The following is a 27755-nucleotide window of genomic DNA, read 5'->3' as shown; positions in this document are numbered from 1 at the left end:
GGCAAAAAAAAAAAAAAAAAAAAAAAATCAGTCAAATGTTCTTTGGTCCATCTTTAATAATTTTCATCAAGTTTAAAGTTTATTTTTGTATTTCAGACCCCTGCAGTAACTTTATGGACCCCCAGCAGATCTAGCAAATAATATATTAGGGTTTTTATGAATAGTGTCATAAAAAATAAGCTAATGTATAAGGAAATGTGTCTCCGGACATGAGTTATGTTTTATTTATCATATAATGTTTTTCTTCAGGTTTCTTGACGATACATAGCCTATGGTAATAATTCTAGCTATAAATCTTATCTGAATGTTTGTTTCTTCCAGACGGTGGTAGAATATGACTGTACATTTGATTCATCTTTGACATAATAAGAGCCCAGCTGGAGAGTGATGATCCATTGGTCAGCCTTTTTCCCCCTCCAATATGCTTTAATCAGGGTCATTTAATAAGAACAGTATAGTGTGAAATTCAAACACTTAAAATGAAGCAAAATGTGGTCTTCAAAACCCCATAAGCCATTCATAATGCGTGTTCCACATGGAAAGTCGTTGAGAGAGGTTTGTCTTGTCCCTGTGTGCATCCTGTGTAGTATGCACTACATATTCAGGTGGATTGATCAGTGACATGAATTGTTTTTTCAAGACTCCTTGAATGTTGAAAGAGGCTGATGAAAGAGATGGAGAGCTTTTGGTCTCTCTTGAAGATATAGATTCTGTAGGACTCTCTGATATGTTTGCTTTGCTGAGTCTAGAGCTGAGCGTTACACTGAAAATCTCGGCATACATACATCCAATTTAATCTGTTTATGGCAGCAACTCCAGTCCAGCATGTCAAAGCAATTATTGATCTGGAAGAAAATTTACCCTTTGCATTTTATGGTTCTAAATTATTCTAAATGTCAGGTAATGTGGTGCTTTGCAGAATTTCTTTAGGTTTATTGATTATGTGATTCACATTGGCTGCTGAGGTATATGCAAGCAGAGGTTTGTTTTGAGGACTCTGATTGTATTCTTTTTATATACTTAATTTTTCCCGAAGCAACCTAGCTTAAAGGGATTGATAACCCAAAAATGAAAATTGTTGACTTCAGACTACACTTCCAAAACTGTATGACTTCTATGACGACTTCTGTGAAACATAAAAGAAGATAATTTTGAAAAATACCAACATTCTTCAAAATATCTTCTTTTGTGTTCATCAGAAGTAAGGCGTATATGTTTGGAATGACTTGAGGGTGAGTAAATCATGGCAGAATTTGTATTTTTGGGTGAACTATAGCTTTAATATGCAGAGACAAGTATCATCAACTAATGGTGTGAGTTTGGGGGCGGGACTATCTGTTTTATGACCAATGGCAGTTGAGGGCAGAGTTCAAAAAAGCCTGTTTAAAAACAATCTCCATTTCTTTTTCTTTCTTTTTTTTGTGAAGCTGGTGGTCCAAAATGACACTTCTGCTTTTAATCAACATTACTTTTACAAGGAAAAAAATGCTCATTTTCAAACATGATTATGTGGATCATTGATCAGTCTCTTGGGGTCAGGAAACTGGCGAACAGAACGTCAGATCTTAGCCTCGAGTTATACTGTCAGTATGTTTTGTAGCTTATGATCATAAGTGGTTAAGTGGTTTGTTAGGATGTGAAGCTCACAGCATGTGTCATCTGTGTTTTGAATGTGAAGCTCTATGAAGCTCTCTGGGATATTGGTGTGACAACCTGTCATCCATGTTGTATTTCATTTAAGTAGAACAGCTTCCATAAGTTGGATGGCGGTAACGACTATAGACTGCTAGTAAGCTGCAATAGGGATTACACCTCAGGCATCTTTCTAAATCAGCCAAGTTCTCCTCTCTCTGTCATATAGGAAGGCAGTATTTGGTTTTGTAAATGAGAATGGGCCATCACTGAGGGGAGACGTCATCACTGGAACAAAATTAGTTCCTTAACATTGTCAGAACTGACAGCCAATCAGCAAACACTGTATGGCTGGCTTCATTTATATGTTAAATAGCAAGGATTCTTCATGAGTGTCTGTTTGGTCTCAGCTAATTTTAGGATTTTGATTTATTTCTCAAGATTTTTAGATTCATATTTGTTATATTTGTCCAAAGTCAAAGTCATTAACAAATCAATCAGTAAATCTGTTATATGTTACTATGCTGTAGATCAAAAGTCACAAATTAGTCACCAGTTAGCATCCAAATCTTTTAAAAAAAATCCAAACAGAGACAAATTATATTGGCTTATATACCATGGAGGAAAAGAGGATGTCACAATACACTGGAATTTTAATATAAGAAACAGTAAATCGGTTCTTTCGACACGGCATAGAGACCTTTAGAATATTCTACTTTAGTTTCTCCAATCGATCAGACTCACTTATAAATGCAACAGTTAGTCAGTCATTGTTAACACTCACATGAAAGAAGAAAATATAACTTTTTTTCTTTGGGAATCATCTTAGTCACCTTTGACTTTGAATTTTATTATGAAAAGTGCTATAAAGTTTTTAAAATTTATGATTTTTAAAAAAAAAAATTAAATACTTGAGATTTTATACTGGATAAATCAGATTCAGCAGTAGTGACTATTTAGGTTTTAGTATGTCCTGTTAAAAAATTTGCATAATATTATCCTGAAATGCACATTGCCTTTTGTTAATGTAGTCAACATTGACTCCTGAAACAGCGTTGTACTTTATTTTGGCACCTTTGATTGTTCAAATGTTTGTTGGGAAGAACATTTGGAGGTTGGACCTCTTCCAACTTTAATTATATACCCCTGCTATATTTTGTAGCTGATGCTACAAAGGAGGATACAGAGCACTAAATGAATATTAGCATTATTCTGTTATTTAGAAGTCACAGTGATATTTCCTCAGCAAAAGAGCCCTAGAGTGCATCAAAGGCAGTTTCAGTGAGTCAAACCATCATGTCATGTTTGTCTGTAAGTCTAGCTCTGCATGATCTCAAAGCTTCAAAGGGGTGTGATTTCCCTCTGCACAAAATTCATTTCATTGTGTGCACAATCCATCCATGTTGCCTTTCTTGGAAAAAAAGAGGGCTTTCCGGAAAAAGAGATCTAAGAACACATTGCTAATAGGAATTCACATGCTCAGGCTGGTGAAGGTCTCTGTAGAAATGGTTCAAAATACACTTTCAGATTTAACAGGTAGATGTTTCTTCACATTATTTTTTGAGTAAAGCTCTAGTAATGTACTGTTAAATGTTTCATATGTACATACACTCTAAAAAATAACTAAAAAACGGAACAAATTGTACACAGTAAAATACCGTTTTCCATTAAAACAGTAATATACCGTAAAAACAATGCATTCTGGATAATATTATTTGTTGTTTTCGAGAAAATAACCTACAGGCTACTTTCTCAAAAACGACAAATATTACCCAGAATGCATTGTTTTTTCAGTATATTGCTTCTGTATATTACAATGCATTCTGGTTAATATTATTTGTCATTTTCGAGAAAGTAGCCTATAGGCCTCTTTTCTTAAAGGGGTCATGACATGAGAAATCAAATTTTTCTTGATCTTTTGGCATATAAGAGGTCTTTGTATCATTATTACATCCTCCTTATTAATAACAAAGCATTTATACTTTGTTTGAATCCAAGGTGGCATGTGCCATCACAGGGGCACAATCATTTGCATACGACTGCCTCTGGAGCAAGACAACAACGCCTATTTTTACATCTTCGCATCGTCGGCCCCGCCCACTGGTGTTCAGTCGATGAGCAGCGAGTGGATCTAAAGTTATTTACGATAACATTGTGATAATAACAAGATTGGCGATGCCATGCAAATGTTGTGCTGTTTCTGGCTGTGGAAAAACATCATCTTTGCATAAGCTGCCGATCGGGTCCAGATGTTTCACTGTGGTTATTTGGTATTTCAGTCACAATATTGATGCAGGCTTTGTAAACAGACTTTTACGATATGGGTTCGACAGCAGCACTACAAATATGTAAGTAACAGTATTCATTCTAATGCCTGATCTGTGATCAGTGATATCTAATTTGTAATTATTCAAGTTCAGGCAGATTTTCTTTGTTCCAAAGTCGTTTAAAACTGTTTATGCATCAGTAAATCAAGCCAGTGAGTGACTAAACGACCAACTTCACATTGTTTCTCTTAGTAGCATGAAAATAATTAGATTTTTAAATTGTGATTAAATTACATTCAGAGAGAGATCAAAGTATGCTCCCTTTACAATGGCTGAAGCTGTCAGTCACATTTAGCGCAAGTTTATCTGGACACTTGTCAAAACTGCTGTTATATGAATGACGCTGTTACACTGCACAATGAAGCTCTTAGGCTAATGTTACTGTATTCATCATGTTTGCTGTTAGTTGTGGTGAAAGCATTTTGTGAGAGTGCAGGAATCAGGTTACAATGATGAGATCACTGCTTTCGCACGATCACACGACTGTTATTTGCTCAATTCTCATCACTGCAACCTTTCATGTGATAGGAAAAGATCTAAATATAATAAGGCAATAATCGACACTTTTCAGGATTCGTTAATTTAACGAATTCTTTAATAGTAAAAGTATCCGAGAGGGGTTCCACGTGTTATACGTATTTCAAATGCAAAGATGTCAGCCAATCACAGCAGTGGGTAGAGTTGTCAAAAGTACCGACTTCGTTATCAAGTTGGTACTGAAATTTTAAAAATGTGACGCTTTGAGCACTGTTGAGCGGATTCGTAAACACCTCTGATTGGCCATTGTGTTCATGCGCTCATCAGATATGTCTGTAATTGGCTTCACTGATCAACGTTTCAAAAACGTTGTAAATATCAATAACGCTCTTCACCGAGCACTCACACAGATACACATGGGAGCGTTTGAAAGCAGGCATCTATCGTGGACCAGTCCGCTGATACACGCCTGCTTTCAAACGCTCCCGCTTCCAAATTCAAATGCTTCCGTGCATTGATCATTGTAGCCAATCACAGACATAATCAATGAGCGCGTCAACACAATGGCCAATCAGAGGTGTTTACGAATCCGCTCGACAGCGCTCAAAGCGTCACATTTTTAAAATTTCCGTACCGGTTGGTACCGAAGTCGGTACTTTTGACAACTCTAGCAGTGGGCGTTTACACTGAAGTCTCACAGCAGACACGCCCCTTCAAACAGAGGACTAAAATCAGGATAGAAAAATGCCTTTTATTTCTAAATTATGAAAATTTTTGATGTAAAAATCATACTATCATTATAATTGCACCTCAGGAAACATTATAAAATAATAAAAAAAATCCACTTCATGACCCCTTTAAAATTACAAATATTACCCAGAATGCATAGTTTTTATGGTATATTACTGTTTCATCTGAAAACTGTATTTTACTGTGTAAATTTGTATAGGGGTCATAGTGGGTGCTCTAGTGATATTTAATCTTGGCCACTCAGGAAGTGACCTTTTAGTGGCAGATAAGCAAGTAGTATTTCTGTGTCAGTTCTCAAAAACTAATTTTGCTTGACTTTGGTTGAGAATAAAAACAGGGAATACTATGTGTTCTTCACAGGAGCAAGATTGAATTGCAAAGTTGGTTTGTTTTTGCCAAACCAATTAATGTGCACCTCAGTCAAGAAGCTTTCCTGTGGCATCCTTGTGATGTACATTCAAATGAGAAACATTTTGTTTCCTTTGTTTTGTTTGGTTTTGTTTCCCGCTGATCTGTTTTTTAGGGTTTTTGATTGAAGGCATTGTGACACTATATCTGTGTAATGGCATTTCAGTCAGTATCTCTCTCTATATCTGTGGCTGTCAAACCGCGAGACTCAGATGATCTAGTATTATCTCTTAGCAAACAGCATTTACTTCGGTTCACGTTTATTTTGTTTCTTGCTTGGTTTTTGTCTCTGAGAAAATGAAATTCTATTTTTATCCACACCCAATAATTCAGCACTTGCTGCACCCACGCAGTATAGTGCGAAATGACTGTTATTCCTGTTAAAAACATCAAGGACGTTTCTACTTGATGAAAACTCATGAATTTATGTAACTAAGCAAAGCAAAATAGATCACCAAGTATCTTCTAGATCAGTGGCTCTCAAACTGTGAGACCATGCACCTGGAGTGGTACGTGACAAGAAAATTTGCTATATAATTTTATTTAAATTATAGTTTATATCTGTTCCGATTTTTTTAGTTGCTGCTCTTGTCCTTCAGATCTGCAAGGGACTGATATAGGGTTGTCATGCTGTACTCTACTATATATGCTTTACTATACTGTACTACCATTAGGGGTGTGATGATACACTTAGCTCAAGAGATGATACATGAAATTGGGTTCACAAGAATGAGACGAGCCAATATTTTAACGCTATTTGAAAGAAAACTTCATTGACAAAGTATATGACTGGAAAAATAGTCTTTTATTTGACTGAAAGTCACAAAATGCAAAACAATGCAGGTGCATTCTGAAATGTAACTAATCATCTTTTAATGAATGTCACTTCAGTTCCACTTTCTGAGTATGAATCGGGTGTGCCTCATACGTCCTGAAAAGTGAAGCTGCGGGCTCTTTGATCGCCCCCTGGTGGCTGGATGCAGTACAGGTCATAAACCCCGCCCTCTCCATGCAAACGAATGGGACTTGAGTCAAAATAAAAAATAAATTCCAATAAACACTTCCAATAAAATTCTCCAAAACATGGTTTTGGTCATTTAAGGTAGTTGTTATCACGCTGATATATGTTCAATTGTTCGTTTTTGTGATAAGTTTGATTTTAGCTAGCAATTTGATGCTATAGAAAGAAACGGGGCATATCGCTATGATTGACAGTTGTGATTGACAGCTTCTCTGAGGACTGCCGGAGCTTCAAGGGGAGACTGAAGATTACTAACTATTCATTTTCGATTTCTGTGTTATTTCACAGCGACAAAATGAGTTGTTCAGCAGTAAACTATACTAACCGACCTACAGGATCTGACGGATCACTCAGCTTTTTTCGGTAACGTTAAATGTGGGCTTTATAAGCTAATTTATAAATGTTATTAGCTAAGATAACACACCTAACGTTAGCCATGATGGGAAAAAGCAGGTGATCATTATCTGGCAGTTACTGATTATTTTTATGGGTATAAAATAATAATTAGCAGGGCAAAACTAATGATAGCCTCCTCTAGTTAATTATAGAGCACTGTCTACTGCAATCGATCTCATGTAACGTTAGTTCAACTTGATTTAAAATGGCAGGACCGTTTCTGACATTTTAGAGTTGTTTCTAGTGGCATATTATTGAGTTTATCTACTGAATTTGCTGTTTCAAAAATATTATTGCTCTAGAAACAGAATATTTACAGGTAGAATTTTAAATTGTGTATAATTTATATGTTTAAAATACATCAATTATGATATGTTGTTTTGACCTGTCCCAATGTATTGTAGTTATCACTAGTAATTATATGAAAATGAACAATGTACATTAATAAACATTTAAATAAATGTAAATTCCTCTTTGCCAGATGTAATTAAGCCAAATGAAAAAAGGAAGAAGGAAAAGAAAAATATAATAAACAATAGATAATAAAACAAATAGGTGATCTGATCTTGACGATGCAGACGTCTGGGCGGAAGTTTGATACCGCGACTCCGCCTCCGGGCTCCACTGACAATTCCTTCTGCACATGCCCAGGCTCCAAACTGACGTTTTTGCGTAACATGTCAACGCCCATCGTCGAATGTTTTACGTTCAGTTCATTACAATGGAAGGAAGCGGAGTCGTGTCGTCCATCTTGTTTTACAGTCTATGGTGTGAATCATATACAGTAGGGGTGTAACGGTACACAAAAAAAGTGCGCCTATTATGGATTTTTGAGTCAATTAAACGAGTCGTTTGTAAAACGAATCCCAAGCCGTTTCGTTGTGACGTCACAACGAAACATTAGCATAAAACCCGCCCACTTATTGCGCACACAGACGCTAGGGAAAATTTATTTTTTCAACAATACCACAGCAGTACAATCTTTTGTTGTGTTCCCGTCATTTAACTGACGACTGTTCTCAAAACTCGGGGAGTTTAACACAGGATTCACAAAACGCTTGGTCTTAAAATATGGATCAATGACCAGTTTATTTGTGCCAGCTTGCTACTCTGAATCTCAACCTGTAAGTATGATTAATAATTGATGTTTATATTTTCTAGCGATCGTTCAAAATTCGTAGTTTTGTATGTTATGTTGTGTATCGTACACCCTCGTCTGTATGTCTCCTGCTAACCGGCTAACTCACGTTTCTGTAGTTCTGCTATTCAGATGTGGGTCCAATATTGTCTAAAAATGTGTCGATTAATGCAGCTTGTCTGTCTTATTACTTGGAGTAATGATCAAGGATGGAGCACGACTTATAAATAAAAAACGAAAACTAAGGTGACGCTTACCATAGAGAAACGTCCTACTCCAGTCGTGATTGTGAATCAGTTTCTGGTTGATCGACTACTTCAGACGTTTCATCGTCGGACTCGGGCTCGAATTGATATGGTAAAATCGATGCTGTCTTTTCTGTCCATACATTGTATCATTGTATACAATGTCTTGCGAATTGATAGCTGTCATTCACTTATGGCAATTGGTGCGCCAATCACAAAGGACTGGGCCATCTGACCAATCAGAGCAGTGTAGGCTCACGAAAAGGAGGGGTTTAGAGAGACTGATTCTTTGAACTGCTTCTAACGAATCACTTGCGACTAATTGAGAACTGAGGTGAAATTAAATGTAGGCCTATATTATGAGAAAACGAAAGTGTTTTTTTGACCTTGCATGCATGTAAACCTGTTGTAGGAGACTCCCAAAACAATATTAGAAACCTTTAAAAAGGCATAATAGGGGCACTTTAAAAATAAAAAATCTATCTCTGCTAATGCTGTAAACTATATGTAGGGAGCCCTTTCTTGCACATTATTATAATATTAAAGGTTACAATTAACAACAGAGCCCAAACTATTAAATTCAGTTGCTAAATTGTATGCAAAGATGTAAATTGCATATAGTTATATATGCAATAGTATAGATACAATACATAGTTTTTGCATTAAAGGGATAGTTCACCAAAAAATGAAAATTTTCTCAACCATCATTTACTCAACCTCAAGTTGTTCCAAACCTGTATAAATTTCTTTGTTCTGCGGAACACAAAGGAAGATATTTGGAAGAATGATTGTTACCAAGCAGATCTCGCCCTCTATTGACTACCATAGTATTATTTTTTCCTACAATGGCAGTCATTGGGGGGCGAGATCACCTTGGTTACAATCATTCTTCCAAATATCTTCCTTTGTGTACAGCAGAAAAAAAGAAATGTATTCAGGTTTGGAACAACTTGAGGGTGAGTAAATAATGACAGAATTTTCATTTTTGGGTGAACTATCCCTTTAACTTCTAAATCTAATTATAAAATTATGTCTCTACTTCAATTTGTTGTTAAAATATATTCATTTACACAGTGGCCATCATAACTTGTTTTCATGACAGATTTATTTAAACATACATTAAACATATACATTAATCAAGACAGTTTAAGTAAAAAATAATGAATATATAGGCTAATATAGTGCTTATATGTAGCGAAAGAGTTCATTTCTCTAGCGAACTAACAAGCTGTGGACAATGGCTTTTCTGATGTAAATCCTACATGACATCTTGTTTGCAAGCTGTTTTATTGATGTCTTTCCACAGTTGAAACACTGATTGAGCGATTACACGAGATTACACGAGTGGACTTCAACAGGGTTCAATGGGTTGAAGGTCCAAATTGCAGTTTCAGTGCAGCTTCAAGCGGCTTTACATGATCCCAGCCGAGTTATAAGGATCTCATCTAGTGAAAAGATTAGTCATTTTCTAAAAAAAAAAAAAAAAAAGTAATACTTTTTAACCAAATGCTCGTCTTGCACTAGCTCTGCGGTGCGCCACGCATTCCGTAATCATGTTAGAAAGGTCACGTGAGACGTAGGCGGAAGTACCGCGGAAGGGCGGAAAACTCCATCTCATGATCTCCACCAACTTCAAAATCATCTGACATCGTTGTTTTACCTTTTTTTTAGTAAAGGCCGTTTGACTTAGTCTTTGCATTTTCGCTTTGTAAACATTTGCTCGGTGCTTCTGCCTACCCCACGCGTGAATATAGCCTTGGGAATGGGGAGCATAAGAGACTTATTTCAAATTTTTTTTAAAAAATCATACCGACCCCAAACTTTTGAGTGGTATATATGATCTCCAGTTTTGTAACCGGTTTTGTGGTTACGACATGGTGTGCATGTTCTCTTCATTGGAAGTTGTGAAACTATGGCAAGTGATGGCAGGTTTTGCCTTGGGCGGGTCAGTCATATGAAAGATTCGGAGCTTTCTAGAACATGTGTATCAACAAGTAGAAACCTTAAACCTGCCTGATATCTGCAAAAATGGTTTCCCTTGCTGAAATGAGAAAAACTCCAGTAAATGTCTCAGACTCAGGCCTATTTTCTCATGCTCCTTAGCTGTTAATAAAACGCTTAGAAGCTGCCTGACACCTCATTACAAATGGAACAATTCAGGGCAGATTCAGGTTTCCTCAGTAATGATTGTATTCTAGCGAACTTGCACAATGATTTGGGTAGAGCACGGTGCTAAAAATAGCCTTGCACGAGAGGGAGTGACAGACTCACTGCTACCCTGTGGTCCTGTGAGAGAAAGAGAGAATGACAGCCTTTCATGACCGTCTGTAGTACTGCGATCTGCCTTTTGTTTGTTTACGGGCAATTCAGGTCTCAATTTTTTGATTGTTATTTTGATGCGATGATTCTTTGAGATGTGAGACTACAGTATGGCTTGGCTTCAGTAACCAGGGGCTGTAGTTTTAACTAGATGAGATAAAACGTTCAACTATGGTGTATAAATGTTTTAACTAGATGAGTTTTGTTGTAGTAGACAGATGGTTCTTTTAAAACATCTGCTTTAATTAAAAGTAAAGAAATAAATCTCTTCGTCATTTAATTCATTCTCGGACAGTGTTGCTTTTGGTGGCGAATTATAATAGCATCTGTTTTTTAGTACAGGGGGATTTAATGGAAAAAGAAAATAAAAATAAAGTCTTATTCATGTACAAATAACAATGAAGTTTGAATGGAATTTTTTTTCTCCTTATATAGTATGACTGAGGTAAACAAAGGCAAATTTTCAACCAAGAAAAAAGCTTTATAAATACAGTATAAAAAATAAAATAAAAAAAACATGCTATTTTTTGTGGTTCAAAGGAGGGTGTTAACAAAAACCAAATCATTATTTTGGCTGTGTTCATTTATTTATTTATTGATGGATGGCATTGAGGATTTCAGCATGCATTCATGTAATACAACATGATCAAAAAGGAATAAGATGATGATGACTGTGTAGTTCGTAATTAAATCTTTATTCCTAATAATTCAGAGAGCACCTTTTCACACGACACCATGTCAAACAAACACTTCCTATCAGAGCTGTGTGCAGATGTGCTTTGTTGAACAGCCTCACCTCAGTAGACATGAGGTGGCAAAAACTGATCACAAATCGGAAGCAATACGACTGACAGCACTGTCTCCTTAACGAAATGTCTCGATTTTGTGTATGTATTTCCCTGGTTATGTAAAGGCACAATTAACGTCCATCACAGCGAGCTTCAGTCCTCAGCTGAGCGTTGGCAGGCGGAGGACGCAGCTCTCGAGTAACCCAATCAAGTGGCTCTGTTCCCCGTAGTTTACTCACAGTCCCCTCTTGATATTATGACCCTGCATGAGGATTGCCCACTGTATTCTCCCCTGCTGCAGTGATTTTTACACTCACCTTTGCATGCCATCTGTTGCAGTTTAAGCAACTGTAACCTTTTCACTTAGCTTAGTCTGAAGGTGTCGGTCCTTCTCTATAAGCCTTGAGCACATAATACGATTTTGACCACGATTTTGCTGACTAAGGACAAATCTTCTGGAATATCATCCAGTCAGCAGTGTCAATCGTATCCAAAGTCCTAAGATCATTGATGTTGCATAGTCTCCCTTGGCTTTTACCCAAGATGTGACAAGCAACAATCATAAAGGATGGAAAAGATTGCATGGGGTTTAGCCTGAACTGCCTGGAAATACAGCCTTTGTCAGTATTTGCGTAGTCTGCAGGATCAGTTTTTGCATTTGTGCTCTTTTAGGCATGCAGTATCACAGTTCTGCTTCGTAATGCTAAGTTATTTATCACACTAGTGTTTTTTGTGGCATATGTGCTATTTCACAGTGTGTGCAGTGCTACTTTGAGCTGCCAAATGGAGGTGTTTACAAGCCGCACGGCACATATGCTGCAAGCGCACACACTTTCTTTGGTAATGCAGGCTTAAAGATGAGAGTATTCCGCTGAGTAATTTAATGAAACAACTGATTGAGATCTGGTGTTATTTTGTGCTGTTTCTTTCTTTCTGTCGGTCTAAGGTTTGAGTGTTCAAGTGGGCAACAGAAAAGAATAACATCAATTTCAGACAACACAGCTGGTATAATTTACCTCCTACCTTTTATAAATGACCCCATTTATTTTCTTTGAAAAAAATAAAATAAAAATAATTTTGTATTTGATTGGACTGATGGTAAAAATTGAGGTGTATAACACGTATTATTTTTTATCCATTTATAATGTATAATTTATTAAATAATAAAATATGTGTGTGTGTATGTATGTGTGTGTATATATATATATATATATATATATATATATATACACAGTGGGTACGGAAAGTATTCAGACTCCCTTAAATTTTTCACTCTTTGTTATATTGCAGCCATTTGCTAAAATCATTTAAGTTCATTTTTTTTCCTCATTAATGTACACACAGCACCCCATATTGACAGAAAAACACAGAATTGTTGACATTTTTGCAGATTTATTAAAAAAGAAAAACTGAAATATCACATGGTCCTAAGTATTCAGACCCTTTGATCAGTATTTAGTAGAAGCACCCTTTTGATCTAATACAGCCATGAGTCTTTTTGGGAAAGATGCAACAAGTTTTTCACACCTGGATTTGGGGATCCTCTGCCATTCCTCCTTGCAGATCCTCTCCAGTTCTGTCAGGTTGGATGGTAAACGTTGGTGGACAGCCATTTTTAGGTCTCTCCAGAGATGCTCAATTGGGTTGAAGTCAGGGCTCTGGCTGGGCCATTCAAGAACAGTCACGGAGTTGTTGTGAAGCTACTCCTTCGCTATTTTAGCTGTGTGCTTAGGGTCATTGTCTTGTTGGAAGGTAAACCTTCGGCCCAGTCTGAGGTCCTGAGCACTCTGGAGAAGGTTTTCGTCCAGGATATCCCTGTACTTGGCCGCATTCATCTTTCCCTCGATTGCAACCAGTCGTCCTGTCCCTGCAGCTGAAAAACACCCCCACAGCATGATGCTGCCACCACCATGCTTCACTGTTGGGACTGTATTGGACAGGTGATGAGCAGTGCCTGGTTTTCTCCACACATACCGCTTAGAATTAAGGCTAAAAAGTTCTATCTTGGTCTCATCAGACCAGAGAATCTTATTTCTCACCATCTTGGGAGTCCTCCATGCGGGCTTTCATGTGTCTTGCACTGAGGAGAGGCTTCCGTCGGGCCACTCTGCCATAAAGCCCCGACTGGTGGAGGGCTGCAGTGATGGTTGACTTTCTACAACTTTCTCCCATCTCCCGACTGCACCTCTGGAGCTCAGCCACAGTGATCTTTGGGTTCTTCTTTACCTCTCTCACCAAGGCTCTTCTCCCCCAATAGCTCAGTTTGGCCGGACGGCCAGCTCTAGGAAGGGTTCTGGTCGTCCCAAACGTCTTCCATTTAAGGATTATGGAGGCCACTGTACTCTTAGGAACCTTAAGTGCAGCAGAAATTTTTTTGTAACCTTGGCCAGATCTGTGCCTTGCCACAATTCTGTCTCTGAGCTCTTCAGGCAGTTCCTTTGACCTCATGATTCTCATTTGCTCTGACATGCACTGTGAGCTGTAAGGTCTTATATAGACAGGTGTGTGGCTTTCCTAATCAAGTCCAATCAGTATAATCAAACACAGCTGGACTCAAATGAAGGTGTAGAACCATCTCAAGGATGGTCAGAAGAAATGGACAGCACCTGAGTTAAATATATGAGTGTCACAGCAAAGGGTCTGAATACTTAGGACCATGTGATATTTCAGTTTTTCTGCAAAATCTGCAAAAATGTCAACAATTCTGTGTTTTTCTGTCAATATGGGGTGCTGTGTGTACATTAATGAGGAAAAAAAATGAACTTAAATGATTTTAGCAAATGGCTGCAATATAACAAAGAGTGAAAAATTTAAGGGGGTCTGAATACTTTCCGTACCCACTGTATATATATATATATAATATATATATATATAATATATATATATATATATATATAAAAAATATATCAGGGGCGTTTCCTCTGAGGAGGCAAGGGAGGCAGTGCCTCCTCAAAAAAACTGGATGAGAAAATAATTGATATTACAAAAATAAAACAATGCAAATGTTACAAAATTTGACATTAATAAGTGTAAAAGTCACTCGTTTTTCTAAAGAAACACTGTCAAACAGCGACACCCGCAGGTAAAGTTACAGCGGGGAGTCCGCGTCTCTGTGCCTCCCTTCAGCTCATAGAAATAAAGCAGAGCCTCTGTAGTGTGCCATGGGTTTAGTGGGGGGTAATTGAGAATGAATGGGGCAAAGTCACGTGAGAGGAGGCAATGCCTCAATTGCGCTATGATTGAATATGGTCGGTTATGATTGGACATGATTGGTTTGTGCGATAAATCCCGCCTCTTGTTTTTGTGCACGTTCTTGTCAAATCGGTCTGAATGAAGACAGTGATGGCGTTAATGGGAAAACTAATTAAAAAGTAAGTAAACAACTGTCACTTACATATCACCGCTTTGTGTCATGTCAAAATCAAACTCGAAATGGCCTGAAAACATGATGACTGTGGGGGGTTTTAGTGAGCAATCAGCGTGGTGAAATTAAAGGTATCTTCGTGTCTGTGACCACTGACCAGTGTGTACGTACAAGCTTGATGACTGCTGAAAATAAATTGACTATTAAAAATAAAAGCTGAATATTAGTTAATAATAATATAAATAATATATATTGTTTAAATTGTTACTGCCTTTAGTTATTATTTTGGAATAAATGTAAAAATGAGTAAAAACACTAACTTGATGAAATTTATACTTGGTTTTAATAAATAGAACATTACATAGTGTAAAAATAACAAAATAGAATTGTATTTGGTCTCTGTTTTTACGTAATGTTAACTTAAAATTGTGTAACAGGGACATAAATGAGGACTTTGCCTCCTCATTTTAAAACACCACCGCACACCACTGATTTTATATATATATATATATATATATATATATATATATAATATATACAGTGGGTATGGAAAGTATTCAGACCCCCTTAAATTTTTCACTCTTTGTTATATTGCAGCCATTTGCTAAAATCATTTAAGTTCATTTTTTTTCCTCATTAATGTACACACAGCACCCCATATTGACAGAAAAACACAGAATTGTTGACATTTTTGCAGATTTATTAAAAAAGAAAAACTGAAATATCACATGGTCCTAAGTATTCAGACCCTTTGCTGTGACACTCATATATTTAACTCAGGTGCTGTCCATTTCTTCTGATCATCCTTGAGATGGTTCTACACCTTCATTTGAGTCCAGCTGTGTTTGATTATACTGATTGGACTTGATTAGGAAAGCCACACACCTGTCTATATAAGACCTTACAGCTCACAGTGCATGTCAGAGCAAATGAGAATCATGAGGTCAAAGGAACTGCCTGAAGAGCTCAGAGACAGAATTGTGGCAAGGCACAGATCTGGCCAAGGTTACAAAAATATTTCTGCTGCACTTAAGGTTCCTAAGAGCACAGTGGCCTCCATAATCCTTAAATGGAAGACGTTTGGGACGACCAGAACCCTTCCTAGAGCTGGCCGTCCGGCCAAACTGAGCTATCGGGGGAGAAGAGCCTTGGTGAGAGAGGTAAAGAAGAACCCAAAGATCACTGTGGCTGAGCTCCAGAGATGCAGTCGGGAGATGGGAGAAAGTTGTAGAAAGTCAACCATCACTGCAGCCATCCACCAGTCAGGGTTTTATGGCAGAGTGGCCCGACGGAAGCCTCTCCTCAGTGCAAGACACATGAAAGCCCGCATGGAGTTTGCTAAAGATGGTGAGAAATAAGATTCTCTGGTCTGATGAGACCAAGATAGAACTTTTTGGCCTTAATTCTAAGCGGTATGTGTGGAGAAAACCAGGCACTGCTCATCACCTGTCCAATACAGTCCCAACAGTGAAGCATGGTGGTGGCAGCATCATGCTGTGGGGGTGTTTTTCAGCTGCAGGGACAGGACGACTGGTTGCAATCGAGGGAAAGATGAATGCGGCCAAGTACAGGGATATCCTGGACGAAAACCTTCTCCAGAGTGCTCAGGACCTCAGACTGGGCCGAAGGTTTACCTTCCAACAAGACAATGACCCTAAGCACACAGCTAAAATAGCGAAGGAGTAGCTTCACAACAACTCTGTGACTGTTCTTGAATGGCCCAGCCAGAGCCCTGACTTAAACCCAATTGAGCATCTCTGGAGAGACCTAAAAATGGCTGTCCACCAACGTTTACCATCCAACCTGACAGAACTGGAGAGGATCTGCAAGGAGGAATGGCAGAGGATCACCAATCCAGGTGTGAAAAACTTGTTGCATCTTTCCCAAAAAGACTCATGGCTGTATTAGATCAAAAGGGTGCTTCTACTAAATACTGAGCAAAGGGTCTGAATACTTAGGACCATGTGATATTTCAGTTTTTCTTTTTTAATAAATCTGCAAAAATGTCAACAATTCTGTGTTTTTCTGTCAATGTGGGGTGCTGTGTGTACATTAATGAGGAAAAAAAAAGAACTTAAATGATTTTAGCAAATGGCTGCAATATAACAAAGAGTGAAAAATTTAAGGGGGTCTGAATACTTTCCGTACCCACTGTATATATATATATATATATATATATATATATATATATATATATATATATATATATATATATATAAATTAGGGGTGTAAAGGTTCAAATTACTCACAGTTCGGTTTTTATCACCGTATGTTCAGGGAAAAAAGGACTACTAAAAGCAACAGCACAAATAAATACAATAGAGCAAAGATACAAATAAAATAAACAGTGCTTATCAGGTTTTTTAGGTATCTAACAATAGTTTTCAGGTATGGAAATTTAATAAAGTAATCAAATGTAAAACAACATTGCATACAATCTTCACTGTAGAAATTAAATAAAGATTAATCATCATCAGTATTCAGTCAAGAGCAGTGAGTGATTTCCATGTCTTTTGTTGTTTGATTAACATTAAAAACACAGACAGCATGACTATTAGGCTGCTGTCATTTTAAGACATAATGTAATGATCCAATACACTGATACTGTACACATGCATTGTCTTTCTCGACTGTTTACTTTCTGGAGTAATGATGCTGAAAATTCAGCTTTGCCATCAAAGGAATATATTGCATTTTAAAATGTATTCAAATAGAAAAAGTTATTTTCATTTATTATAATGTTTTGCAGTATTATTGTTGGAGCCACTTGCTTGATGGAAATAAATGTTGTGATGTTATTTCCATCAAGAGGTGCATCAGTTTTTGGTCAAGTTCTTGTATTGACAATGCAAGAGTCAAGCACTCTGTAAAGTCTACTCCAGCACATCCCAAAAACTTACACAGAGGTTGAGGTCAGTGCCAATTCATGTGTGAAAATGATTCTTCATGCTCCCTCCCAACAATTCTTTCAGCCTGATGAATCTTGACATTGTCATCCTAGAATATGGCCATGATGTGTCTTCCTACATGGTTGTTTAAGAAATGAAAAGCTGCACACTTCATTAAATAGGGTTAAGAACTGTTGCTAAACATATAACATGATAGAAACATAATAATTACTCTTAAGCATTTGCCTACAGTGACGTTTTTTTTTTTTTTTTTGGCCAGACAGTCTCTCTCTCTCTCTATATATATATATATGTGTGTGTGTATGTGACCCTGGACCACAAAAAATATTTGGCCGAGATACAACTATTTGAATATCTGGAATCTGAGGGTGCAAAAAAATCCAAATATTGAGAAAATCACCTTTAAAGTTGCAATGCATATCCACTCACAAAAATACATTTTTGATATATTTACGGTAGGAAATTTACAAAATATCTTCATTGAACATGATCTTTACTTAATATCCTAATGATTTTTGGCATAAAAGAAAAATTTATAATTTTGACCCATATAATGTATTGTTGGCTATTGCTACAAATATACCCGTACGACTTATGACTGGTTTTGTGGTCCAGAGTCACACACACACACACACACACACACACACACATATATATATATATATATAATATATGTGTGTGTGTGTGTGTGTATATAAAATAATATATAAAATAATTTATTCAACAATTTATTGTATTTGGTAGATGCTTTTATTCAAGGTGACTGATGTTACATTCAAGGTACACTTTTTATCAGCTCATGCATAACATGCGTAACACTCCACTGGTTGAGCTGCAGGAACGTGATAGATAAATTAAAACTTGGAAATGTGTTCTCATTATACATACATAAAACGGGATAAAAAAGCTATTGGATGTTAACCATCACTTATTGAAGAAAACAGCAATCTTTTTGATTTTCATAGGGGAGCGATCCGTGCCAGCTCCCCGAATCAAACATCTAGACCAGACAATCACAAAATCATACTATTTTCCAACAAGTATGCCATTATGGCCTACTTGATTCATGTTTAAACTTGGTTTATTGTCTTGTCCCTTTCAAAAACACACACACAACCTTAAAACCAGTGCAGTAAGCCTATGGGATCCTTCTGATGCCATAATGGCCTTTACCTCAGTACTTTTCTCTAGAGGGGCTTTAACATGAGGCAGATGAGCAAATTAGTAGAAATGGTGGAGGAGCTTTTGAGTGCATGGGTGACAGGGTGAGGCTGAAGAGGGGAAGAGGAAGGAATTGAAGGTTAGGAGAGAAAGAGGGAGAAAGTGCAAAAGGGAGGGTGAGATATAGAGATTAAAGAAAGAGAGAAACACGAGATTGCTGGAGGAAAGCAGCTGCTATCTAGCAGTTATTATGTTTTTGATTAAGAGCAAGTCTCTCAGTAAGTCGTGTCTTGCATGCTCAGGAGAAAATGCCATTTTTGTACTGTGCTGCCTTGGAGAGGGTGCATCTAATCAAGATATCACGATCCCAAACCCAGCACTCATAACTCGTAACTCTAAAATTAGACATATAGTTACACTAGTTATGGAGCATACAGTACATCTCTTTAAATGGGTTTTATACAACAGTTCAAAAAACAAGAAGTTAATATCAAGTAAATTATCTTTTAGACACAAAATTTACAGTTTTTGTTCTACCTATGAAAATAGTTTCAAACAAAGCAACAGCTTAATTAATGGTTGAAAGTCTCCAAGCAACACACAGTAGTGGTGTTCAACCTTAAATGAATTAGTGCTTTTGAACGAAATGGTTAAGTGAATGATTCAGTTATGGTTTCAGATTTAGGGGCTTTAGTGGAATGACAAATATTTTTACATTTGTAAAAATTGCTGTGTGCAATTCAATGCATGGTGAGAGATGTTGTAGTGGCTTAAAGGTTGTTGATTCTGTCCTGAATAGGACCAGTATCAGTTTGATAAATATTAGAACATCCTTGTATAAGAAATCTTTGGATACATACACACATTGATATGTTATAGCTAGCTACTTGAATAATAGCACTTCTGGTTTACTAGTGCAGATCTCTGAAAGTAAAGTATGACAGATGAGACCACAAAGTCATCATTCCTTAAGAGCTTTTAGTTGAATTTTAAAGTTTAAACTCAATTTTGAAGTTTTCAAAGGAAGGCTTTTTTAGCATGCATTCAAATTCATTTAATTCCCTTGTATGATGACGCAATTTAACAGAAAAGTGCACATTCTATCCTGATCTTGCTGGCCAAATGATTTGTTATTGTATAGATTTGGTTTTCTTTAATTGTATCATTCATGAGACCATACCAATTTCATGGCTGAAGTATATCCGCTTCTCAGCCAGATTTATTGTGTTGCTGTTTTAGTGCAAAAGCATCACCTGCATGACTGGCTCAACTGAAGCCAGGCAAACGATGCCACTTGTAATGAAATTCATCTCGGTTCAGCTATGCAGTGATTTATAATATTACTTTGATTATAGCTTGTGAAACCATGACCACCTCTGTTACTGGTTGAAACCATTCATGTTTTCTAATGCATTTTTCCTTTGCCAAAAAAAAAAAAAAAAAGTAAAACTTTCCCTTTCATTCCAGGGTGAATTATGGATGAATGTGATTAGAAATGTGAAAATGAGAATGCTGAATAGACTCAATTAGAGATGCTTTAGTGCAGGAGCTGAGGTTATATCCACCCTGTCTCTGAAGACAGGCCTCACTGGACTCCCTCATTCAAACTGATCTGCACCTTTTTATCTCCTCTGTAAATCTATTTACCAAGATTTAAAAGCCATTTCTCAATGTTTAGGCTGCATTAATGAAACAGTCCCCCCTGCCCTCCTGCGTCCCAATGGAAAAAGCATTTAATCTCCATCAAAGTATTTAAAACAAAATACTGCTTGTGTCTTTGTTCGCTCTACAGTTACCATCACTCATGTAAGATAATTAATTCAGTATTTACTGTATGATTGTAAAGTGGAATTTTAAGCCAATTATTAAATGTTTATATTATGGAACTGTTGAATGCTTGAATCTAATTGGTTGACGAACATTCAAAGGTTCAAAAACCAACAACGACACTGACCAAACAAATAAATATATTAAACAATAGGATAAAAATGACAAATTATTCCCATGTTTTTGCCACAAAATTAGGTTTTATTATGCATTGAAAGCATTGTTATGCATTGTTAGCGCTGCTCTGACAATTTTATCAGTAAAATAGTTTAGCAACATAAAAGCTACATGACTTTTCTCACTAGCGAGGTAATAATGGCACTGGCTGTTCTTGAAGCAGATAAACTTAAAATGAAGTAAGGCCTATACCCGCGCCTTAAGACAATTATTATTTTTTTTTTCACACACAGCACAGAGAAACAACTTTCTAATAAAGCGACCAAACTGCCTGTCAAGTGATAGACGAAACTGACAATGATTTTTATCTTTTTTAAACTGAAATGAAAGGCAATGTGGAAAAACATTCACAGCCACGATGTAGGCCTACAGAACACCACACAAAGATATAGAAGAAAATGAATAAAAACATTTTGGATAAATAAACCTTAAAATATATATATAAATAACTGCAGAAAGGCCACACTGCAGATAGATATGCATTTCACATGTCGGCAAATCAAATTAAATCGGCTAAATTGCCTGTGCGAGCATGCTTTAACTAATCTACAGCGCAACATCGATGCACCAAAAAACAATAAAAAATTAATTTACAGAATTGAATTAGAACAGAATATACCATTCTAATAAATAAAAATAATTTAAAAAAAATGAAATGGTCATAATCAAGTCACAAGTGCAAAATGCCTAAAGTGCAGGGGAACATATATTCAAAACACAAGCCACAAATAGTTAAATTAGATAACCCAGAGTGATCAATAAATAAATTACAATTAAAGAAATTATTAAAATAACGAAAGTATAGCCAGAATCAACTTTGTCTTTTTAACTGCAGAGACAATAAACGCTAAACTGGAGTGGCAGTCTTTTTAGTTAAACATTCACAGCATCCAAAAATCAAATTAGAACTGGCTGAAATGTTTTGAAATCACTTGTACCCTACCTGATTGAGAGAAAAAAATCCAGTCTTTCACGCGATCTGCCTGTGTCCATTTGAGTCTTTTCAAATAGCGTGCTAGTCAGCTAACATTAGTCAGCTCGTTAACGCTGGCTGGCAGAAGTGCGCCGCAGTGTTCGTTGTTGCTGAGCGGTAGGACATGAGCTGTTGGCACAACTTGCATCTTACGTTTTTTGGATCATCTTTTACCATTTCAAAATGCATCCAATTCTACACTTTAGATTTTCTTATCCCAGACATTGTTAAATATTTAATCCCTGCCGCCAAAATGCTCCTCTGTCGGTCACGGATCATGGAAGTGAAACTTAAATCTGTCACAGCGGTGAGAGGTTCGATTTATTCATTTTACGCACATTAAAAATATTTATTAAAAGCTTCTTTCTTTTCACATTTTTATTTACAGCATTATCATTAATAGGCTGTATATAACTTATTAGGAGAAAACCGGTAGGTCTATGTAAAATCAGATATTGAGCACCCCCATATCTCATCTCATAACACCTCTGCGAAGATTCGACTGTGAGATTGGTAGTCGAATCAGGCTCCTCCTATCGAAGCATCGAATCGTCGACTATTCAGGGTCACCCCTAGTAGAGATGCTGTTGCCGAACACTGTTGTGAGACACACAGACTTAGATAATTCATACACGCTTAACACTCCCCCACACACCCTCTATCTATCTAATAACTGCATTAATAACTAATCTGATAATTGATAGTCTGCTATCAATGGCTCAAGCCTCTGTTACTAGCTTTAAAATTGCATTTTGGAATTAGCAACGGAGGCATGGGATGAGATGCGTAAGAAACTAGTCCTAAACACAAGAGCATTTTAAGGACAAAAACTTGACAAATGTCTTGAAATACAACATCTTAAAGTGTGGTAACCATAGTATAAGTGGGATAATTGCATATTCCTTACATAATCTCTTTCATCTTAAATGTAATTATTTTTGATCTTATATATATATAGTTGCCTTAAGAATGTGGAGACCATATTTTAAAATGTTATTGCATTAGATTAGATAAGAAAATATTTGTCTGAACGAAAATGTTCGATTTTTATTAATAAAACAACATTAAGTTAATAGTGCTCAGAAGATGTTTTGATATTGTTATCTACTGTGTTGAAGTATTCATTTTTAAGTCTGGTTGCAGTGTCTAAATGCTTTTGGTGCAGCTGTATAATGTTAACACTTTTGATCTCTTTAATGCCTAAATTAAATTCTGTGGTAACTCATATGGTGAATTATCTCTAGACGTTGTCTGGCAGGACTTGGAAGGTGATACGGTCTCAGTAGGGTCCAGACAAAGGCCCCAGGAATGAAAAAGCTGATTGCTGTTGATGCTGCTGTCAACTGCGATGTGCGTGTTAATAGTGCCAACTTTTGACCTGCTGGCTTTGTGGGAGAGATGAAAAGCTCATTAAATCCTGCATGGTGATGTGGGTTTCAGCAGTCAAAGGGAGAGAATGAAAACCTCGGAGCTACACCGAGCCTCGGTAATGGAAGGTGAGACTTTATTGCTTCAACAGAGTGAGCATGTGGAGGTCCAGGCACAAGACAGCAGGGGGAAGAGAACTTGACAGCTTAGGTGACACTTTTTGAGTAATGCCAACCAAATTGGCAAAACCATTTACTGTGGCCCTGCTGATAGTTCTTCATTATTAATCTCTTGTGCTTGTATTTTTCTTCATTTGTAAGTCGCATTCTTCTAACTGAATCAATATAAATGAAATTCTCTCAGTGATTACAGTTGGTTTTCTTTGTTGTGTTTGTTTCAGTGTGCTTTGATTTTAAGCCATATGAATGCAGCAGTGAGCTTGCTAAGCCTGGCTGCGTGAATTACTGGATTTACATTACTTATAATGCAAAATGATTTAATGCTTTGAGTAAAGAGGCAATTTGCTGAGCTATAAAGCGTCAAAAATCCCCACCGCTATATGTTCACTCACAATGACGCAGATCTATAATTATTAAATCATGGCCCACTTAATATGATTGGGAGTGGATAATTTTCGTTTGACTTACACTGATTTGTAATTTGCATTATTGCCGCTATCTGTCATTAGATTAGAAAGTTATTAACTTTAGATTTAAACAGCCCAGGGCTCCAATGATTATTAGAACGTGTTGTTCCAAAAGGCCCAGATTATGGTGACTATGCTTTGTGAGCATGTCATTAGTTGGAAATAATTTGTTGAAGGTGATTTTTATGCTGTCTGTACTAATGAGTTGTGCAAAGTTGGGAAATATAGTTGCTGTCATAACTGGTTGGTAGAATAATCTTGTGTTTAAGACTATATAATTCAGATTTTTCAGATCTGTCATCTTAACAGCAACAACAAAAAAAGTCATATCAACTATCACCCAGCACAGAGTTGACAAGTACTTCATGATTTGATGTCTTCAGCCATCAAATGGATGAATTTTGGGTGTTTGTTCTAGAAAGAGTTTTTGTTTCTAAAGCTTTTAGAGATCAGGCATGAGATACCTTAAGGTGCTTTTCAACACCATAATGCTGGTTCATATTAAACTACAAGTGACAAACACTGTACAAACATTAACACCTGCCTATAACTGCCTTTATTCACTCTTTTCCTGTAATCTTTCTGTTACTATTTTAGTCATCAAAAGTCTTCTCCAACACAAATGAAAGTTTATTTTTTTTAACTAATACACACACACACACACACACACAAACCTATTGATCTAAAAGTTTATGCTTAAATGCTTGAAATTAGTTAGACAAATATATATTGTGTAAATCTATATATAAAAATATATTTTATTTATATTTTCATATTTTCAACAAATTAATAAATGTACTTTAATTTGTGTACATAATTTGTGTACATATATGCACATATATGCACATTTGTAAACTGTAAAACCAAACAGCGAAATTAATTTAATGAAATGAGTTTCACTCAAATATTAACAAAAGTTCATTGTACTTCATAGAAAAAAGTTGTGTGAACTCAAAATTTGACTGTAGTTAGCTGAACTTAATATGATTGAGTCGCAGGACATTTCTAATTCCCAGCATGTTTTGCGTCAGACTGTATAAGGAAAATAAATGTTGAAATTAAGTGTGTGTGTGTGTGTGTGTGTGTATACATATATATATATATATATATATATATATATATATATATACACACACACACACACATACACACACTGAACAAAATTATAAATGCAACACTTTTGTTTTTGCCCCCATTTTTCATGAGCTGAACTCAAAGGTCTAAGACTTTTTGTATGTACACAAAAGGCCTATTTCTCTCAAATATTGTTCACAAATCTGTCTAAATCTGTGTTAGTGAGCACTTCTCCTTTGCCGAGATAATCCATCCACCTCACAGGTGTGGCATATCAAGATGCTGATTAGACAGCATGATTATTGCACAGGTGTGCCTTAGGCTGGCCACAATAAAAGGCCACTCTAAAATGTGCAGTTTTACTGTATTGGGGGGGTCTGGGGGGGTCCGAAAACCAGTCAGTATCTGGTGTGACCACCATTTGCCTCACACAGTGCAACACATCTCCTTCGCATAGAGTCGATCAGGTTGTTGATTGTGGCCTGTGGAATGTTGGTCCACTCCTCTTCAATGGCTGTGCGAAGTTGCTGGATATTGTCAGGAATTGAAACACACTGTCATATACGCCGATCCAGAGCATCCCAAACATGCTCAATGGGTGACATGTCCGGTGAGTATGCTGGCCATGCAAGAACTGGGATGTTTTCAGCTTCCAGGAATTGCATACAGATCCTTGCAACATGGGGCCGTGCATTATCATGCTGCAACATGAGGTGATGGTCGTGGATGAATGGCACAACAATGGGCCTCAGGATCTCGGTATCTCTGTGCATTCAAAATGCCATCAATAAAATGCACCTGTGTTCGTTGTCCATGGGCCACTCGATCCACAACGTTGACATAAGCAAAGCGCTCACCCACACAACGCCATACACGCTGTCTACCATCTGCCCTGTACAGTGAAAACCTGGATTCATCCGTGAAGAGAACAGCTCTCCAAAGTGCCACTCGAATGTGAGCATTTGCCCACTCAAGTCGGTTACGACGACGAACTGCAGTCAGGTCGAGACCCCGATGAGGGACGACGAGCATGCAGATGAGCTTCCCTGAGACGGTTTCTGACAGTTTGTGCAGAAATTCTTTGGTTATGCAAACCGATTGTTGCAGCAGCTGTCCGGATGGCTGGTCTCAGACGATCTTGGAGGTGAAGAAGCTGGATGTGGAGGTCCTGGGCTGGTGTGGTTACACGTGGTCTGCGGTTGTGAGGCCGGTTGGATGTACTCCCAAATTCTTCGAAATGCCATTGGAAACGGCTTATGGTAGAGAAATGAACATTCAATTCACGGGCAACAGCTCTGGTGGACATTCCTGCAGTCAGCATGCCAATTGCACGCTCCCTCAAAACTTGCAACATCTGTGGCATTTTGCTGTGTGATAAAACTGCACATTTTAGAGTGGCCTTTTATTGTGGCCAGCCTAAGGCATACCTGTACATAGAAAAAGTCTTAGATCTTTGAGTTCAGCTCATGAAAAATGGGGGCAAAAACAAAAGTGTTGCGTTTATAATTTTGTTCAGTGTATGTGTGTGTGTGTATATATATATATATATAATATATATATACACACACACACACACACACACACACACACACGCACGCACGCACACTAAATTTTAACATTTATTTTCCTAATACAGTCAAAACATGCTGGGAATTAGAAATGTGCTGCAACTCAATCATATTAAGTTTAGCTAACTACAGTCAAATTTTGAGTTCACACAACTTTTTTCTATGAAGTACAATGAACTTTCGTTAATATTTGAGTGAAACTTATTTCATTAAATTAATTTCATTGTTTGGTTTTACAGTTTACAAATGTGCATATGTATATATGTACATAAATTAAAGTACATTTATTAATTTGTTGAAAATATGAAAATATAAATAAAATATATTTTTATATATAGATTTACACAATATATATTTTTCTAACTAATTTCAAGCATTTAAGCATAAACTTTTAGATCAATAGGTTTTTAAGATCATTAGAAACAACCCTTTGACAAGTCATCCTAAGCATGATCTGCACTCTCGTTTAGATTCCCTGCATCCCAAATTTTACACTTTGATTTCCACAGTAGCCAGTCTTAATTAAAAAAAAAACCATACTTTCAATTAATTCCCAACCGCTCCATTCCTTTGGACATTTTCATGTCGTAATATTAAATAACACTGTCGTCATGCATGTCTAATTAATTAGTCACACAATGCTCAGTTAATTGCATGCAGAACTTGTGACCTTTGGTTTGATCGTATCTTTTTCATGTTCTCCCCTTAGCGACCCTGCGCAAGCACAGCGCTTCTCACTGGCGCATGCAGAACATCGCCCAGGAATCTGTCGACAGCTCGGATGATGAGTTTTTTGATGCCCGAGGTAAGTGTCACTTATTTTCCACCCTTTGTAATAACCTGATGGCTTCAGCTCTTCAGCATCTGTGCTACTCTCTTTCTCTTTTTTATGTCCATCATATCTGTCTATTACAGGTGGCTCCTCACATTATAGATGTATTCCTCTGAAGTACAGTATGCACTAAAGCAGCTGTAAACTTGTATGAAGTAGATTTGTAGGCCTTTCATGCTAAACACAAATGCTAAACTGTGGCATTCTGTTATTGTGATGTGGATTGTTGCGATGTGACATGGTTGAACAGTGTAGTGTGTCCTCCAAATTAGCATGTACCAACATTAGCATACTTTTGTTTGTAATGGGGTCCAAATAACAAGCCTTTATAATCAGAATGATGAAAACTGGCAGC

At 37.0% G+C, this 27755-nt stretch overlaps 1 protein-coding gene across 4 annotated transcripts in view; it reads left to right on the top strand.

The window, feature by feature from the left end:
* Nucleotides 1-27755, top strand: part of pitpnm3 (PITPNM family member 3) — a 111018-nt gene that overhangs the window by 1160 nt on the left and 82103 nt on the right. For all 4 annotated transcript variants that reach the window (XM_051863107.1, XM_051863106.1, XM_051863104.1 and 1 more), the window contains exon 2: nt 27278-27373. In XM_051863107.1, coding sequence (XP_051719067.1) covers nt 27278-27373 — 96 coding nt within the window. The remainder of the gene's footprint in view (nt 1-27277; nt 27374-27755) is intronic.

This window comes from Ctenopharyngodon idella, chromosome 15 (assembly GCF_019924925.1).
Source record: "Ctenopharyngodon idella isolate HZGC_01 chromosome 15, HZGC01, whole genome shotgun sequence".
Taxonomy (NCBI): domain Eukaryota; kingdom Metazoa; phylum Chordata; class Actinopteri; order Cypriniformes; family Xenocyprididae; genus Ctenopharyngodon; species Ctenopharyngodon idella.
This window is presented reverse-complemented; position numbering and strand designations above follow the sequence as displayed.